This window comes from Pararge aegeria, chromosome 1, assembly GCF_905163445.1.
Source record: "Pararge aegeria chromosome 1, ilParAegt1.1, whole genome shotgun sequence".
In the NCBI taxonomy this organism is placed as follows: Eukaryota; Metazoa; Arthropoda; class Insecta; order Lepidoptera; family Nymphalidae; genus Pararge; species Pararge aegeria.
Genome location: NC_053180.1, coordinates 2,335,171 through 2,355,528, shown reverse-complemented (window position 1 = coordinate 2,355,528; position 20,358 = coordinate 2,335,171). Strand labels below are relative to the sequence as shown.

The following is a 20,358-nucleotide window of genomic DNA, read 5'->3' as shown; positions in this document are numbered from 1 at the left end:
ATTTATTGGCCCGACCCGGGGATCGAACCAAAGACCTCGTGATCATACTTACCACTAGCTCAACGAGGCGAAAATTGCCAGATTAAGGGTATAGGAAACAAGACAACGATAGTCGGTTTTTAAAATTAAGACATTTCTACGGGTCATACGAAGATGAAAATAAAAGATATTGATATAATTTAATATAATAATTTATTTAAAATACTAATAACATCTGATGTTTGCATGTTCATGGACGATTTTTAACACTAAAATTATTGTCAAACATGCAGGTCATCTGACGTTAAGGCTCCAACAGCCCGTGTTATTTATGCACTAGACAATAAAATAATACGACTTTTCGTTTCCTCGCACGATTCCTTTCGCTAACAGACAAGGCGTCGTTTTCGAGTATTCAAATAAAGTTGAACTTCGGAGTAAAATGGATCTTATTCGCATTTGTATCAAAGCTTAATTTTGCTTAAAATTCTTTAGCTCGGGCTTTTAATAGAAGATTTGCGACTCTAAAACGAAACGCATTAGGTCAACTTTTCTTTGACAATACAGAGTTTGATATGCACCAACGACTCAACGATTGCGAGCAAGCAAATCCTGTACCTAAGTACTAAGCCTAATGGACTGTGGCGGTCTCCACATTACATTACTAGATGGCGCTACTAAAATCCTGCATCGCGCTAGCGAAGTGTTCACGAGGAATGCCTATATATACAACTTCCAAAAATGAATGTTCGGACCTCGGTCCCCGAGCACGATCACCCGCTCGGAGGAAGATCTTCCTATTGTTACGGTCGAGCATATCACCATAGCTCCCGTACAGTGGTGACCCCGACGTGATCAAGAACATCAAATTATGGAAAGCGAAGCTGTGGAAACCAAGCAAGTTGCCGACCTAGCCGCTATATCGGTGCAGTCAAGACTACTACCGTTTTGGCGCCAAGTTCCGAGAGCATGGTTCGTTCAATTTGAAGCCGTCGTCGACCCACTGAAGACATCCGACGACCAGAAGTTCCGCTACGTCCTGCAAAAACTCGAGCCGTCGGACCCAGACGTAACAGATTTGCTGTACGACACACCGGCCACAGACAAGTACGCTACGATCAAGAGACGACTACTTGCGGTGTATGAAAAGTCTGAAGTTGAAAACTTCCAGAAGCTGATCAGTGGATTGGAACTCGGCGACCAGAAACCCAGCGTTCTACTACGAAAGATGCGAGAACTCAACAACGGATTAATCACCGAAGAAGGCCTAAAGATTGAATGGCTCAACCACTTATCAGCGCAAGTCCGCTGCATATTATCCGTTAATAACGAATCGTCGCTGGACACGCTCGCTGCAATGGCTGACAAAATGATGGAATACACTACTAATCTTACAAGTAAACAAGTATGTTTGTATGGCAGCCAACGCTTGATGATAAAATCGGAACTACGCCAGGCGGAATTAAACGGTTCTCATGGCATAACGCTTTTTCGTTACGTGATGATGTCTACCAATGAAATCCTTCTGCGAGCTGCGTTAAAAGACTTTGTTCCAAAACTAACAAGGCGAAAGCACATTCAAATGAAAAATCTGAATTCTAACGTTACCCATAATAAAGTTAATAAAAATGCAGCATTAAATGCAATGTAAAAAAATATAAAATAAATAACTTAACTTCATCGTTTAACATGTTCTTTCCTAACCCTTAATTTACAGTTATTATATACAAATATACTCCTTTGATATAAAAGTGGGCTTTTCATCCGAGTGTATAACATATACTAAGAGAACTTAGACCTAAAAAGGTGCCCAATAACAGAACTTGGCAATGATGGAAACTAATTGCATTTATATGTTAACAGTATTTAAGTTTTCTCGAGGCTTCAAAGATCGAGGGAGTAGAAGCCCTTGTGTGCTTTAAATCACCATCAAAGAGTCGGCTTGGCTAAAATGATGACATCAGGTGCTGAACGGGTGGTTTCTGCACTCATTGGGCGAGGATCGGGGACCTTTTTCTCTGTTAACAAAGATAACAAAAATGTGGTTAAAAACAAAAGTTTGATTACAATCCTACTCATTTTGGATGGCAAAGCAGTAACATGGGCGATTTCAATTGGTTTGTCAAGAGTAGAAACCTTTTAGCCACTCAAAACGCTCCAAATTTACGCGCGAAACATCTTCATTTGCTATTTATTGTAGCATACGTGTCCGCTGTTAGTCCAAATAATGTTATGAGTAGCATTATTTTTCTTATATTGCTGTATTTTGAAACTAAACATAACAACAACTTTTAAATCAAATATTATGAAGTAAAAGGAGAATAGATAAATCTTCGTATAAATAGTAAAAAGTGCCCGTGTGGTGACGGCCGATCAGAGTACAGCTCCAACTAATCTTCCCGCAAGTGACGATTTGCTCAAGGGAATATTGGAGAACTTGCAGCAGTGTCCTCTGTGCTAATATTAATACCATCTTTTCCGATCACTATCCCATCTGCCCTGTGGTAATGATTGGCAAACCCACCCGTTGGGAGAGTTTAGTCTAATAATAGAATGTTATAACTATCTAATTTATCACAGCTAAAGTTAAATATAGGTTGTATTTAAGCACGTTTCAACTTACGCGGTTTTCTCTCCTCTTCTGTTATGGGTCTGATGACTTCGATAATGATATCCGAGGGTTTAATCTGAGGGGGTGAAGATCTACTAATACTAGCGCCAGATTGTCTGAACTTTGATAAGCGTCTGCCATTAGTGGTGCCAAAACCTAGAACATCGGTTAGCGTCATTTGTTAAAATAATGGAAACTATCTTTGTATTATTAGACCAGAAATAAAATTTTAATCGTTTTTTTCAAATAAATAAGTAAATTAACCTGTCTTAAAAATAGTTATGGTTCAAAATCCAACGTATATGACTAAAAACTAAGACCTGTTTCATTCAGTTTTTTGAAGTTTGATAAGGCAGAGGATTGTTTAAACCATCGCAGACCTTAAACGACCACCTTTTTTTCTGTGTCCACAAAGGTCTGACATTCCTATGCACGAGAGTAAAAATCATCACTCACCATCTGACTTCATTATTGGATCAGTTTGAAACAAACTATCTCTTGTTTGACATCCAGATTGTTTAGTATCCGGGACACCAACAGAAACATCTCTAGAGGTATTTATTTCTTTCCTTTCCTCCCTTCTTTTCTTCTTCGGTAAGACCTTATCACTAAATTCGCTCAATCGTGGTAAGTGATCGTGTCCTTTGTTTACTTCTATATTTATGTCATCTAACTCTTTTTCTAGTCTCCTTGGTCTTTCATTGTTTTCAGTTTTTAACTCTTGTTGTTCTTTTCTTCTTGTTCTTTCGTTACGCTCGATTCTTACGTTTTCCGTTTTTGGAACGTCATCAACATTTCTGCGCCATAGACTTTCTTCAATATCTCGCTCAGTTTCTTGCATAAAGTCAGAATCTATGCTGGTTGGCTGTAACATGCATAACATTATTATATTTAACTTTTTATCTTATGTGTAGGTGTTTATTTTACGAAGGTTTTCTGTACCTGCGCATTAAAACCAATTGGTATGAATTGGCTAGCTCCAGTTAATAGTGCAAGAGTTATCGCAACGATTACATAAATATTTTTCTGGTAAAATATGTTCTTTGTTCTTACCCGTACTAGCTGCTGCAGTTTTCTTTGCTGTTTGAACATTTCATTAGTAAGGTTTTCTCTCTCTAGGCTAGCTCGTGGCTCGCTAACCCGCTGCATTTTCTTTGAATCCAGTACGAGTCGACTGCCAATCATGCTGTCTAATCTGTCTTCGCAGGATTGGTGGATCTGCTCCTAAAAATATTTACAAGAGCTTTACCATTAAAATGAGTAAAGAATATATCAAAATCATTTGATCATTTATGCTTTTAACAATTATTGAAGATATTTTATCAAGTATATAAGAAATAGTTAAAAAAAAGTTATAACCTGTGAGCAACATAATATATCGATACTTTAAAGCTTGAATTCGCTTCAAACAAAAAAAAATAAACTGTGGATCGGACACCTGTTATTTATTATTTCTTGATTATTAGTTACTAAGGTGAAATCAGTATTCGAGCTATAGAAAAGAAAACGAATACCTTGAAAGCGAATGATTTTTCCTTAAACTTTAAACTCATTATTTTCTATAACTAATACTAAAAGTATTGGAAAATAATTTAATAACACGACTTTTTCGCAAAATTATCCCTCATTCCGCCTTTTGGAATATTATCTTACGCCGCATTGTTACAAGTCATAACATACTTGTAGCTTTGAAGTAACGACATATAAAGAGCGGAGCCTCATACAGGATACAATTACTCCTTTTTTGAATGCTACATTTTCTTTGTGTGTTGGGTTGGAAGAGCCCTATTAACAAATACGAGCTTCAGCCCCCGAATCCACTGTTAGCATTTTCATAAACGAATATTGTCGTTTATTTGCCTCAATGACTATGATTTTTAAATTCTGACGGTGTTAGTTTGATTACGAAAGCCCTCACTGGCATAATCTACACTTATAATATATAATTTTGTTCATTTATAACATATTTGTTTGAACCAATCTTAATGAAGTTTGACACTTATATAGCTTGCATCTCAAAGAAAGGCATCTAAATTTAATCAAACATACATAGTTCCTGAGTTGCTTACTTGTAACTTGTTAAAAGTGAAACTTGTGCCTATTTATTTTTAACAACGAACCTGCCAATGTCTATTACCACTTTTTTGCTAGGTTCATTCAGGTTTCTCAATAAAATAACACTGCGAATTGATGGAAACAATAATGTACAGTTAACTTTTTAGCGTTATCTCTTTATTAAGTTTCGTTAACCTATCATTTGGAAAGTACTAGAAATCAGAAGAGTAATCTATTTATCTGACTCTTACGGGTAGACTGCTGAAAACCGGAATCGAAAAATTTTAACCGAAACCTAAATAAACAGTCACAGTAGCAGAAGTAATTGAACCGAAGGTCAATTAAAAAAATCAGTAAATTTGGGCATTCCAGTTGATAGTAAAATTAGCTAATCACATTTTAAAAAAAAGGCAGAATGCCGCATACCAATATTTTGTGAAATAAATAATTATTCGTTGAGAACTTACTTTAATAGTCTTGTGGTCGAAGTAAAGTTTCTTGATACACTTGAAGAAGAAAACAAAAGAAATGCCAGATAGAATGACGCAAAAGATGCTCACGATCATCTGGATACGAGGTTGTTGGATAAGGGATTCGGTCGTGTGCTAAAAGAATAAAAAATACAATGCAGTACCTAAATGTAATGCAGTCCTTGTAACTTAAAAATGAGATGGTAAGCATAGCAAACAACAAGTGAAATGTGATGTGAATTTCTATTTAAACTAGACCACATTATTTAGCTTGAACATAACCCAACCTTCCCAACCTTATTAACCCAGCGGCGAAAGAAATTTGTCACCACGCCCGCGCCCTTATCTAGCATATTAAAATAGATAAGTACTTGTTGGTTAGGCAGATAGCACGAAAAAAATATAACATCCTCGTAGTGAAAACCATTATAAATAATAAATTTGAAAAAATAATTTAGAAAAAAACCCCAGCAATGGGATGGCTGAGCTTGGTGATCCACACACAATTTTTCAAAGTGAGGATCAAGCCGTGACTATATGTCTATGTGACACCGCTGCACAAAGACAATAAAATAATTATTTTTCTTGATTTTTTTTTATTACAGGGCGCCGCGACGTTCAGGTTAGAAATTAACTTGTAGTGCAAGTTTGAGTTGAAGCAACCTAGTGAACTAACCTTACAAAGATCTTTCTCTTCGTCAGCTTTAAGTCTGCAGTTGGCATAGTTATTGCATCTCAAAGCGATGTCTATGCAAGTGTTATCTTCGCAATCAAATTCAGTTTCCGCATCGCATGTATCTACGAAATGAAACGATTTGACTTACCAGAAAGCTAGTGACCGGTGTTCTAGTCTACACATGTATACATTTATCAGGAAAACATAAATTCTGGGTAGATGTGATATAAGATTTCATCCAATAATATTAAATTCAAAATTCATTTATTATATATAAACTGGGCTTACTTGAGGCCCAGTTTATATATAATAAATTTGAAACGACAAGTCAGTATGTTTGTAGTGACTCTACCACCGGTTTGGAAGGCAGATTCCACCGAGAAGAGCCGGCAAGAAACTCAGTAGACTGCTCTTTTTCAACATCATTTTACAGTTAACAATCTTTTAAATTTTCTATCTTGTTTGTCACAAGAGCGGAGCGAACGAAAAGTTTTCGTTAAGAAATTATGTATGTTTTTGCTGACAAAGCTCATCCGGGGAAGTACCTACTGTCATTATATGCTCATGAGGCTTAACACCTTCGCCTCAGGTTTACTTACACAGGGAGGCACTTTGTTTGGCGTGCTCCTTGCATGCTCTGCAAAGTGTTGCTCGAGTTATCGGCGATGGCTTTCAACTAACCATCAGGCAATCTGCTTTGTATGTCAATAATTATTATGCTAAAAAAAGCCATGAAATTTCTATATGTAAAGCAGCATGCATGTTTTCCAGTGTCTGGGTGTTTCCCAATCCCTATCCCTACTAATATCATAAATGTGAATGTTAGTTTGTTTGTTACGCTTTCACGCAAAAACCACTAAAACGATCCTCATGAAACTTTGTATACATATTCTTGAAAGTGTTAGAAGTAATATAGGATTAATAAAAAATAAAAAAAATAAAAAAGGATACTTTTTATCCCGACATTAATCTCGGTTCCTTTGGGAGAGGGGATGAAAGTGTTTGACGATTTTACACCATAACTCTGACAAATTATAAACGATTTAAATAATTATTTTTGTTCTATAGAGATTATAATATGTGTTTAATTTATTTTGTGTAGATCTTAATGTGGTTGGAGATAAAGGACCGAACTCCTCAGCGGACAGCAGCAAACCCCTCATTTAAGCCTTAGCGATACTGAGTACTTTTTTATTTAGAACTACAACTAAATTGAATGCCACATCAAAAAACAAAATCAAACGCAGACGAAGTCGCGGGCAATAGCTAGTATTTAATAAATATTTATGTATATTATTCATTAAAATATTCATCAGTCGTGTTAGTACCCATAACACAAGCTACGCTTACTTTGGGGCTAGATGGCGATGTGGGCATTGTCTTAGTATTTTTATTTATTTATTTATTGTAGGAGGAGACCCGTGGCCTGTAGTGGTCCGGTAATAGGTTGATATGATGAAAATTCTCTTACTATTTTTACTAAGATCCAAGGTCCGGTAAGCGGTAAACGTGGCATCTATAAAAGTTTTCGCTTTTTGTTCTCTCGCCGCGTACAGCCGGACATGCATTATATTGCCTAGGTCTTCGTCCTCATTCGCCTCGCCCGGGTTGGCACTCGGCCCCGTTGTCGTCACGGGCATAGCCACGGAGCCACAGTAATGTGCTAGTCTGTAAAAAAATATGATATTATTAAAGCTTTTCTAACTTCGTTGACCGAGCGAAGCGACCGCCACTTATTTAAACTGTAACTAAATGTAACTTCAGTAGTATTAGAGGTTCTGCAAACTTATTTCTGCCGCAAAGCAGCAATGTTGCAATGCTGTATTTCGGTCTGAAGGGTGACGTTATCAGTGTAATAACAGGCTTAAAACCTACTTACTCCTTAGGTTGGACAAAAAGTAGCATGTTGCAAAAAAAAAAGAAATTCTTTTATTTCAAGTAGGCCTAATATAAGCACTTTTGAAACGTCAAGTCTATATGTGTGTAGTGACTCTACCACCGGTTCGGAGGGCAGATTCTACATAGAAGAAGCCGGCAAGAAACTCAGCAGTTGCTCTTTTCCAACATCAACAATTTACATGTTAACATTTATTCTTCTATCTTGTGAGAGATGAAAGCGGAGCGGAGCTTCCAAGCAACCTTGTTATTAAGAAATTCAAATTCAAAAAATTAAAAAAAATTCAAGCACACACAAGCACTTTTGAAACGTCAAGTGTGTCCGTGTGTAGTGACTCTACCACCGGTTCGGAAGGCAGATTCTACCGAGAAGAATCAGGCAAGACACTCAGCAGTTGCTCTTTTCCAACATAAACAATTTACATTTTACATTTTAACATTCATTTTTCTATCTTGTGAGAGATGAAAGCGGAGCGAGGCTTCCAAGCAACCCTGTCATTAAGAAATTCATCAATTGTATAGTAACCTCGCTGTAGCCACCTTTATTAATATGGACTTTAGATCTAAATTCATGTCCTTAAGTAGGTTGCCTCGTAGAGATCGCTTCTAAGTTATAAGGTCGCCTTTTGTACCTCAACTTTCTTTCTTTCAATTGTGTTTTAATTGTGTTTTTTTATTGCTTTGTATATGGTGTACAATAAAGTGTATTTGATTGGTTGATTGACGGCCGTTTGGCGCAATAGGCAGCGACCTTGCTTTCTGAGTCCAGTATCTAGGTTCGATTCCCACAACTGGAAATATTTGTGTGTGAATGTTTTTCAGTGTCTGGGTGTTTATCTGTATATTATAAGTATTTATGTATATTATTAATAAAAATATTTATTAGTCATCTTAGTACCCATAACACAAGCTACGCTTACTTTGGGGCTAGATGGCGATGTGTGTATTATCGTAGCATATTTATTTATTTATCTTTGACTTTGATTTAGTGACATTTCTTTTGTCCATTCGTTCATCAGTCTAAAATGATTAACCGAACAATGAGCTTAAAAGTTGGTCAAAACATGAGTAATCATCAGTTTAGGTACATTTGAGTACTACTCACGCTCGCAAACTTGTTTTCAAAGTTCGTTGAACTTAATAAGATACGTACTTTTCTTCGTATTCCAAAACGCTTCCGAAAACTTGGACGAAATTTTTGTCGCACTCGTTGGGCTCTCCCACAGTGTACGTTGTGAAGTTAAGGTATATCTGTAAGAGTTCAAGCCATAAGAAATTTGGGTCTAAATCAGCTGGTACGATTAATGTGAGCGAAGGACGATATTTATTGTGAGAAACGAATGTTCCTTTATATATCCCTTGAGGATTAGATTTATTTATTTATTTATTAGTATCAAAATCGGACAAATCGAGTTACACTAATTCACATTATTATTCTCATTATACTTATGAACTACACTAACAAAATGTATTTATTTAATACTAGCTTGTGCCCGCGATTTCATCTGCGTTTGATTTTGTTTTTTGATGTGGCATTCAATTTAGTTGTAGTTCTAAAAAAAACTAAAGTATTCAGTATCGCTAAGCATTAAATGAGGGGTTTGCTGCTGTCCGCTGAGGAGTTCTGTCCTCTATCTCCAACCACATGCAGATCTACACAAAGTTTGAGCAAAATTAAACACATATTATAACCTGTATAGTACAAAAATAATTATTCAAATCGGTTATAATTTAAAGAGTTATGGTGTAAAATCGTCAAACACTTTCATCACCTCTCCCAAAGGAACCGAGCTTAAAGTCGGGATAAAAAGTATCCTATATTACTTCTAACACTTTCAAAAATATGTGTAGGTACAAAGTTTCATGAGGATCGGTTAAGTAGTTTTTGCGTGAAAGCGTTAAACTTACATTGACATAATAATAGGGATTAGGTGAAGTGACTTCCTTGAGCAATAGGACAGCCCTTGCGTCAATGTATACGTCAAACTGTCAGCGAATGTCAATCCCTCTCTCACCCAAAAAATCCCTAAGGATGTCACTACATTGGGATGCATAAAATTAGAAAAGAGACAAAAAAGATAGGAATACTAATAACAACAATAAATAGCAAACAAACAAAAATCACATGGATTAAATTAAATCAAAGTAGGTTGCCAGTTACATTCTTTAATTTATTTTTTAATTTATGCCAGTCATCTGCAAATATGTCACAGTTAGGTTAGGATGTTTGATGTGTTTTGAGGACAAAAAGTAGTCTTTATTACTTTTAATCCTTTTATATCAAAATTCAAATTCAAAACTTCTCCATTTCATGTTGGCCTATCACAGGCACTTATCAAGCGTTCATACATATAATATGTTTACATAATTGTAAGGGGATGGTGATAACTTCGTTCGCCAACTTAAACCTAAAGCTACGAGGGTTCCAAACGTGCCCTGGTCTAAGAAGAGCCCACAACAAACTTAGCCGGGATTTTTTTTTTTTGTTATCACCATTAGAAGCCAGCGTAGAAGAAGAAGTTAGAGAAATTCACACCTAAGTTTCTTTATCGTTTAAGTAATAATAGGATTTTTCTGTAAGCTTACGATTTATATAAACATTGAACTTATTGCGAGACATCTCAAAGATTTCATTCGGTAATTTGTTATAAAATAATATACTATTGCCCTTGAATGAAATAGCAATTTTATGTAGCCTAGTAAACTGCACAACGAGTTTATGTTGCGTAGTTAGGACGTAAAGGCACATATAAAATGGTTATAAATAAATAAACAAATGGTTATTTCGCATTTATAATATTAATCTACCTACACCTAAGTAAGTATTTGACTCCCTGGTACAGCAGTGAGAGATGTGGTGTCAAGTTGGAGGTCCCGACTTCGATTCCCGGCAAGGGCTATTTAGGAATTTCAGAATTTTCTCTGGTCTGGTTTGGTGGGAGGCTTCGGCTGTGGCTAGTTACCTCCCTAATGACAAAAAGCGCTTAGCGTTATAGCGTTCCGGTATGATTCCGTAGAAACAGACTAACAGGTTAGTTCGGTACCATCTTAGACTGCATCATCACTTACCAGGTGATATTGCAGTCAAAGGCTATCTTGTAGTGAAATTAAAAAAATGTATATACTTTGTGTCCCTCTGGCACGTCGATACTCCAGAGATAGTCGAGAGCTCGAGATGCGGTTCTGTCTTTGCAGTCTTCGTTCAAATTGTCTGAATCGAACCTTCCGTACTTTCCTGACAGCTCAGTGACGCAGGACTCCGGAACGCTGACTAAAACAAACATAATTACAATCATTTTTAGAATTAAAATCGTGAGTTAAGTTAACAAAAATTCAGAAAAATTCTAAATTCATTAATACAACACGTGGGCCTAGTTTACAAGCACTTTTAAAACGTCAAGTCAGTCTGTTTGTAATGACTCTACCACCGGTTCGGAAGGCAGATTCCACTGAGAAGAGCCGGCAAGAAACTCAGAAGATTGCTCTTTTCTAACATCATTTTATAGTTTAATAATCTTTAGAATTATTCTGTTTCGTGAGAGTGGAGTGGCCTGCTTCCAAGCAGCCTTGTCGTTAAGGAATTTATCAATCGTGTAGTAACCACGATTGGTTAAATGTGTTTTAATATATTGTTTAAATTTAGGTAAATGTAGATCTAACGTTACCTTTGGTATCATGTTATAAAAGCATATACCCATCCCCACAAAGGATTTCTGTACTTTACTCAGACGATATGCAGATATCACTAATTTATGGCCGTTTCTAGTAAGTCGACTGTTTATATCGACTTTTTGTTTCTAATTACTTATGTTTTGTTTAAAAAAGATTTTGTTATTATTATAAATATATTGCGAGGCTACTATAAATATATGCAGCGGCAGGTCCAGAATTACTTCAGGAATCATGTTGTAAAAGCATATACCTACTCAACACCACAAAGAAGTTCTTCACCTTTCGCAGACCATATGCAGATATAACTAATTTATGTCTGTTTCTGGGAAGTCGATTGTTAATATCAGCTTTTTTTTATAAAGATTAATATTTTGTTTCACAAAGACTAAATTATTATAAATATATTGCGAAACTACTGTAAGTATACCTATTTGTTTAAATTTTTCACGAAGCGATTCGCATGATCCAAGTTTATATATTAATCGTATAGCTTTTTTCTGTAGTATAAATATACTATATTTACCTAATTGCTTAAAGCACACATAAATCCTACAAGAAGTTGAAGGTGCGTGCGGGGGCCGAGCTTGATCATTTCATTAAAGCAGCCGAGGCCCTAAGCATTCTAGTTTATATTTTAAATAATTTTTATTTATCTCATATATTATGACCGCGACTTGAGAGTCCGGTATTTGTTTTTACCAAACTATTAAGGAAATATCAGCATAAAACAAAAAAAAAACTAACTATTCAGTAATGCCTCCATAGTATTCGTATAGAATCTATTAATTTTTTTATCCCAACATTTTAATACATATCAAAGAATAACGTTATTTTCGTTACAGCTGTTATAAACGCATATATTACAACATCATACAAACGCAAATGCCATAGAAACAAACAGTTTTAGTGATAAAACGGCCAAATTAATACATTATTATTGTTAAGCAGATAAACTGTTACAAACTACGTATTACCTAGTTTTAATAGACTCGCATAACATATCAACTCAACACTCTTTAAGTACCGCAATGTGAGAGATATAATAAACAATTTATTCTATGTTCCTATTATGATAACAATATGTGTGAAAGTAATATCTATAAATGCAAATATCGTTTCATTCCGAAGGTCAAGCATCCCCCTGACACACAATTTTCTCGTATCTTCTACGTGGTTAAATATATTTCCCATAATGTCTATTTTCCTTGCAGTTGGAGAGCAATAACGTCTAGCTACGACAAGATTGAAATTTTGATCCGGTTTGACTAGAGACTGACCCTGCAGTGTGCATTTCACAAACATTTTTCCGAATATACTTGGGTCAACGGAATCTAAGAGGTGCTATTTTTATCACGCTTAAACTATAGACAGCAGCGTTTTTCTAAATATTAAGTAAATTGGCTAACTACTCATAAGTTTTTTTGGAGTAGTACCAGAGTAAAGCTAGCGATGCAATTCCTTTCAAAATATTTAAACAAATGACTGAGCTGTACGCGAATAATCAATCGATTCTTGCTCTTGAAGATTCATTCACCCATAATTTGAAATCTTCAGTCAGCTAAACATTGCGAATCGCACATGACCGTCCCGGGGCCCAACACCAGTTTCACCTTACTTATTATTCTTTTAATCCACCATTACAAATTACTGCAAATAATGTGTGGGATAGCATAGGTAAACAAGGTTGACCTAAGTTAGTAAATGGATGAGAAATTCGAAAGAGAATTAGGTATCCGTTAGTGTAAGCTCATTTTACTAACAAAAAATAGAAAAAGATAAAAGAAGAATCAAAATGGGATTGTTAGTTGATCCGAATGCAGTAGGCATTATCTATATATTATCAAAATCTGTTAACCGATGAAACTTCAAACAAATTTGATAACCATAAAAAAGGTTATTGTGAGTTTTGAAAGATAGACACGTTTTAAGATATTAACGTACTTTTTTTTGAACTTTGAAAGGGAAACAATTCTGTATTATACGATTTTTGCGTAACTTTAACCGTTCACGAAGTGCACGCAACGATAGCTCTCCAAATAAATATTTTTATACCGTTTGTATTATGCTCCGCACCTATTGGTCGCAAGTCAGGTAAAATAGCCTCATAGGCAATACACGGACCATAAATAGACTATCCAACACTAATAAAATTTTCCACTCAGAACCAATAGTTCCTGAGGTTAGCGAGTTCAACCAAACGAACAAACTTCTCAGCTTTTTAATATTAGAATATTTATGATGTGTGGCGCTTTAACATTACTATTAAAATTAAGTGTGACCAACTACCGTATTCATAACGCTATTGGAATAAATCAAACACCATGACCGACATAGTCCTTCATTTATTTATTCGTAAGACGTATACGATACGATAAACGATAGTCAAATAAAAAGTTAATAGTTTGCGGAGACTTTAATGTAAACATCTTAGAACGTAATTGTTTAAGTGTTAATTTATTAAATTTATTTAAAACATACAATCTTACAAATATGTTCATGGAACCAACAAGAATTACTGCCACTAGCGCCACATGTTTGGATAACATTTTTACGAATATAATTCCAATAAGTAAACACATAATTAATAAATTAGATTCTGATCATTGTGGTCAATTAATTCAATTTGAAAATGTGAAGAAAAATGTCTCCAAACATAAAATTACTTTTGTACCAGTGACATCAAACCGCATAGAAAAAATGAGAACTAGCCTCGTCAAAGACCTCCCGTTCTTACAATCGGGGACAAGTCCGAATGAGATGTACAGCTGTTTTTTCAACACGTTTCAACGACTATTTAATTCTATATTCACTAGTAAGTCGGTTGTGGTGACTGATGCTTTAGTTTTTAGTGAGTGGGCATCAATTGAACTGCATAAGAGTAGGCAAAAAATGTACGAACTTTATGCAGAACGTCAATACAATACTGATGCTGAGTTTAGAGATTGTGTTAAATTATGTTCCAGTAGTTTTAAACGCGATTGCTTCTTGGAAAAGTCCCGATACATACAGAATAAAATAAAAAATAGCAATAACGTAATCAAAACTACTTGGAAAATAATTAATGAGGAGACGGAAAGAGTACCACCGCGGTATAATAACTTTAAACTTAATGTAGATAATAAAGACTTAACATCTGATTTCGAAGTGGCTACTGCTTTTGAAATCTTTTTTACTAACATTCCTATCTCCACCACTAAATCATTGAACTCTTCACCAGATATTGCTCTCTCTCTATTGGAGAATAACGTGCCCGAGTGTAAAAACGCTTTTAAATTCAGCCATGTTAGTGGCTCTGACGTTATTAAAGCCTTTAAATTATTAAATAATAAAAAAACAAGTGACTTGTGGGGCATTTCCGTTGAAGTTCTCAAATCACTAATTGATATCGTTGCACCCGATTTAGCATTAATATTTAATAACTGTATAGATTGTGGTGTGTTTCCTGACTTAATGAAACATAGTAAAATAGTTCCTTTGTTTAAATCGGGTAGTACTTCTGACCCCACTAACTTCAGACCAATATCAGTACTGCCCACTTTCAGTAAAATTTTTGAAAAACTTATTTTAAATCAGTTACTTGCCTATTTTCATAAGTATGATTTACTCCACGTTAAACAATTTGGTTTTACACGGGGTCGCTCAACTATCGACGCTGGTGTTGAGCTAATACATAATATATTTGAAGCTTGGGAGGAGTCACATGATGCACTTGGTGTGTTCTGTGATTTGTCTAAGGCGTTTGATTGTGTTGTACATGAAACGTTAGTCAGAAAACTACACCACTATGGAATTCAGGGTGTAGCTCTCGACTTGATTAGTTACTACTTGCGTGATAGGGTGCAAATGGTAGACGTTAATGGAAAGCGGTCTAATGGGTCATTTGTGAAAATTGGTGTTCCACAGGGTTCTATATTAGGACCTTTTCTATTCCTTATTTACATTAATGACCTGCCTTACCTTGTTAAGGACAATCACGGGATAGTATTGTTTGCTGATGATACATCACTTATGTTCAAAATTAAGAGACGTGAATTAGCTTTAGACGATGTAAACAACTATCTCGCTAAAGTAGTACAATGGTTTGAAGCTAATAATTTGGTTTTAAATGAAAATAAAACTAAGTGCATAAAATTCACATTACCAAATGTTAATAAGTTAAGTTCTGCTGCCTATGCAGTAAAGAAGATACGCCACCTGACAGACATAGAAACTGCTAGGCTAGTCTATTTTAGTTACTTTCACAGCATTATGTCATATGGAATTTTACTATGGGGTAATGCTGCTGATATTGGCACTATTTTCGTGCTGCAGAAGAAGGCTGTTCGTGCGATCTATAAAATGGGTCCGAGAGAGTCATTGAAAGATAAATTTAAAGATGTTAAAATAATGACACTCTATAGCCAATACATATTTGAAAATTTAATGTATGTTCACAAAAATATATCAAAATTTAAAAGAAAATGTGACTGCAATAATTTGAACGTTAGAAGCAAAAATAAACTTGCAGTGCAGTACACTAGACTACACAAAATAAGCAATTCATTTAAAGGAAATTGTATACAATTTTACAATAAATTACCGGTTGATATCTTGGGGATGTCACTAAAGAAGTTCAAAGTTTGTATTAAGCGAAAGCTTATAGAAAAGTCCTATTATAGTATAAAGGATTACGTAAACGATAAAAAAGCTTGGGTGTAAACAATTGCTCTAACCAGGTTGCTTCTTAAATATTTCCTAATGACAATGTGAGATGGTGATAACAAAAAGAACACCCGGCTAAGTTTGTTGTGGGCTTCTTCTTAGACCAGGGCGCGATTGGAACCCTCGTAGCTTTAGTTTTAAGTTTACGACTGTAGTTATCGCCATCACTACTCACTGCTATGTACACATTTTGTATATAATAACGCATCAAAAGTGCCATCTATGTGCCTATTTGAATAAAGATATATTTGACTTTGACTTTGACTTTGATACTATAGTCATACGTTGATAAAAATCGCATGCTTGCCGAGGAGCATTAGACAGACTGAATGATAAAGCATCAAATTCCAATTATAATAAAATATATATAGCTATAAATTATCTTAGCTAGAGATCGCATTGCTTTATAAGTTACTAGATGTGCCCTGCGGCTTCGCCCGCTTAATTTTGGGAGGCAGCATTCTGCTACATAGTCTACACCTATAGTCATATATGAGATTTTGAGATTTTTTCACAAACATTTTTTTTATCTTACGTAATTTTTTTTTTCAATGAAAAGTATACTATATTATATCTAATACCTCTAAGAATATGTTTAAATAGTTTCATGAAGAACGGTTTAGTAGTTTTCTCGTGAAAGCGTAACAAACAAACTTACATTACATACGTCGTAGACAGAAAATATGTCAAATTCCAAAATTATCTCCAAGTAGGTAAAATATGTTTTAATCTACAATGGTTACATTGTGGTAAAATATGTTTTAATATTCAATGGTTACATTGTAGATTTATTTTGTAAGCCGAATAAATAAATAATTTAATTGATTATTAATACATAACTATAACCTAAAATAAACTATTTAAAAACTAAATAAAATCTAAAACGTCCTCGAAACCACCGCAGCGAGGCACAGTTCCTAAGATGCTGGCAGCATTGCCCCTCTGGATGGCCAAACTAATTCGTTGGCCAAGGTAACTGCCCGCTCTAGGATCACCGGTAGACTCGATAACCCTTTTCGATAATTCTTTGAAAAGGGCTCTTGCCTCCGGACCCCACGGTCCCAAAGTCTCTAAATTATTATATATATTATAATTATTATTATATCATTGTAGATTATAACATATTTTACCTTATTGATTATTTTAAGAAGAGAAAGTAATCTTACCGCTAGTGTCCTTTGGAATGAAATCAATTTGCACCCTGAATCCTTTATATTCAATGGTATCATCAGAGTAAAACTTCATCCAGGCGTTAGGGCCAGTTGTGGTGATTTGCGATGGAAACTTTTCTCCGCACACTTTGCCCAAGAGATTATAATAGCCCTTGTCTCCATCGCGAATCTAAAAATTAACCTTAAGATAAAAGTTGGAACATACGCAGAAGCTTCTTGCGAAAATTGTCTAGTAAAATAAGACCTGATGTCTCACTAACTAGACATTTTTTAGAGTAATAACTTCTTATGTACAGTATATATCTAGTATATCACTCTAAGTTAAGACTAAGTTTGACGATGAAAGATACTCAGTTACTAACCATCGTGAGTTTAATTTTACCTGCATCCACCTCAAGGAACCAAGTGACGCTGGATTCTTCTACATTTGTGCCTAAATTATAATAAAGTTATCCTTAGTGTTCCTTATTTATCCATTTCCTTTGGTAAATCATCATCATCAAATCCACCGATTGACGTCCACTGCTGGATATAGGTATTTTGTAGCGCGTTCCAAACTCCGCGATTTTGGGCTGCTTGTATCCAGCGGCTCTAAAATTTTTTTTTTTTTACTGTTAGTATATATTGGATTCCTACTTACTTCTAAATAATCATAGTTACACTCTGGGTGATCTTCTATATGGAACATGTCCACAAATGTCAGCTTGATTATATAACCTTCTGAAGCTGAAAAGATTCCTTACTTTAACTAGTGATTATTACATTAAATATAAACTCTTCACTGCTTATATCATTGTTTTTGAAAGCAGTCTCATACATTGGTCCTGATTGTGTTCCACACAAATCTGTCAGCAAAACTACATTGACTTTATTGAATTAATTGGGATTTATTAAAATAGTCATATCAATACACAGTTAAATAGGATAGCACGCCATTTTAACCCGTCAAATTAGTGTACAGATGTGTAAACAACATAATTTGCAATATTGTCTGTAAGTATTAGTGTATTATCCTGATGAATGGCAACAGCAACATCTTTAGATAGACGCAGAAAATAGATTTCAAATGTATAAATTTCTATAGGTGAATTTGTATTTTTTACTTGAATATTATTATTTACTCTCATAGCATTACTTACCACGTATAACTGTTGTACAAATTGTATTCCCAGAATAATTCACGCTATCACTATCCCCAACATGGGGATGTGATATATATGCTTTGCCCTTTTTATAAGAGAAGCTATCACATTTATGCGCTTTTTCATCTCTTCTAACTCTTTTTCTCTTTTTAAAGTACTTTACAGAACTGATAGGATTATCATTGTGTATATTTAAATGTCTATTTAATATATTTCCATTATCTTTATAAACTTCGTGATAATTTTTCATATTATCAAAAGAATTCTTTGCTCTATAATATTTTTTTTCATAATTTAAATTATATAAATCATTGTCCCTATAATTCATTACTTTAAATAAATTGGTCCTTGTTTTCGTTTTTAGGTTTTCACCATAAACATTTTCTTTTATTATTAATTGTAAAGCATCATTTTTACTGTGAATAATTGTATGCTTATTAGTATTAGATGTTTGATTTGATATTATCCCAACGGAGTAAAAAACTGAAAAAAAAAATCTATTTTAATATTCTCTTTTTTTATGTTTTTCCTTCTTTGTTTTGTTGCTATAAAGATTTTTCTATTCTACTTATAATCATTACTAATCAAAATTAAACATTTATTTACGTTATACACAAATGTATTAAATAAAACAGAATTATTGTGACTAAAAGGATAAACTATCAGTAAGAACCAATGGATTTATAGGATTGGGGAACACAAAATAACAATCCTCTTTAATATATGAAGTAATAACTGTTTATTATAAATCCGAAACACATTTACTTAGTAAGTTTTACATCCTCCGTTAGCTACTGCTAAGATTTCTACATTTAGTTCTAATCAACCGTTAACAGTTTTTTGAACTTTTCTAACCATAGACAATAATGTTGCTCCTCTCATAAAAGACAAAGGCGAATCACCACAGATTAAAATGCACCCTTCTTATTATGTTTCATAATGGCACATAGATGGCTTGATTTCATTATTTTTAATTCACTCTATAAGAAAATATAAAGAATGATCTATAATTTATTATTTTAAATCCATACTCTTTCGACCAATCTAGATACTTACTTTGCGCCAAAAATAGCAAAACCACTGTTGGCGATGACATTTTACGGTTTCGCTCGAGTAAGAACCAACTGCTCTCTGGCAACGGTGACCACTTCAGTTTCTAATTGAACCATCTACTAATATTTACAAGTTTTCACTGTTTTTAATTTGTTTAGCCATGAATTTTGCCTAAAGTAATAATTAATTTTGAATAACTATTAGTATTATAATTTTGTTTTTATTTTAGTTAAAAAAAATTGTGCAATCCACAAAGCATAGAGCACGTGAATTCAGCATCTGTAACAATAAAAAATGCAAATAAATTTTTGTATGCATTAGCACGTAACATTAGCTACTACCATCGCTATTTTAATATCGTAGACGGTCTAATTTATGAAATATAATCTTTATGTTAGGATTGTAATAATATTGTATATGTAACTGTCGTTTTGAAATAAAACCGTTTCATGCGAGTACTACTCAAAGTATAAGCAAGTTAAAGTGGCAGTGAGAGGGCAGACCCGTACTGGAGTGGAGACTGGGAATTGGTAAGCGCAGTGTGACCTAAAAAGGTGGCTGGAAACGGCTGGATGAGAAAGATGGTTGACCGTGTGTGGTGGCGCGCTTTTGGAAAGGCTATGTTCAGCAGTGGAACCTTGTGGGCTCTTGATGATGGTGATGAAAATTGTTTTGTCTTTTTCTTACAAACGTTAAATTACTAATGACAAAAAAAGAATTCGCATAACTAATAAAAAGATACAACGCTCATTAGTAACGCCGATTAACATTAGCAGTGTAATAAAAGCTTGTACAAAAGCTACGATGCGAAGCGACTCAGCCGTTTCCGACGCATTTTCCGCTTCGAGAGCAAGTTTCTTGGATGTAGGGCGAGGCCAGTGTGGCAACGCACATGGCGACGCGGGTTAGGGCACGCCCACGGTCAATCGGT

General features: G+C 34.7%; 1 protein-coding gene across 1 annotated transcript; it reads right to left on the bottom strand.

Moving 5' to 3' along the window:
- Positions 1-1,870: 1,870 nt before the first annotated feature.
- LOC120626131 lies at positions 1,871-18,624 on the bottom strand. The gene is made up of 12 exons (XM_039893464.1): positions 18,372-18,624; positions 17,873-17,958; positions 17,227-17,401; positions 10,813-10,958; positions 8,841-8,938; positions 7,263-7,459; positions 5,792-5,913; positions 5,113-5,250; positions 3,644-3,814; positions 3,047-3,455; positions 2,603-2,746; positions 1,871-1,997 (listed from the first exon to the last, which is right to left on the bottom strand). The coding sequence occupies exons 1-12, from the start codon at positions 18,622-18,624 to the stop codon at positions 1,909-1,911; spliced, it is 2,028 nt and encodes a 675-aa protein (XP_039749398.1). The 3' UTR covers positions 1,871-1,908.
- Positions 18,625-20,358: the final 1,734 nt, after the last annotated feature.

Coding starts and splice junctions, on each gene's coding strand:
- LOC120626131 (XM_039893464.1), bottom strand. CDS start 18,624: ATGAAAAATTATCACGAAGTTTATAAAGATAATGGAAATATATTAAAT. Junction 5,914..7,262: donor CTTGGATCTTAGTAAAAATA/GTAAGAGAATTT, acceptor TTCATTTCGTAG/ATACATGCGATGCGGAAACT. Junction 3,815..5,112: donor TCGACCACAAGACTATTAAA/GTAAGTTCTCAA, acceptor AAATATTTTTAG/GAGCAGATCCACCAATCCTG.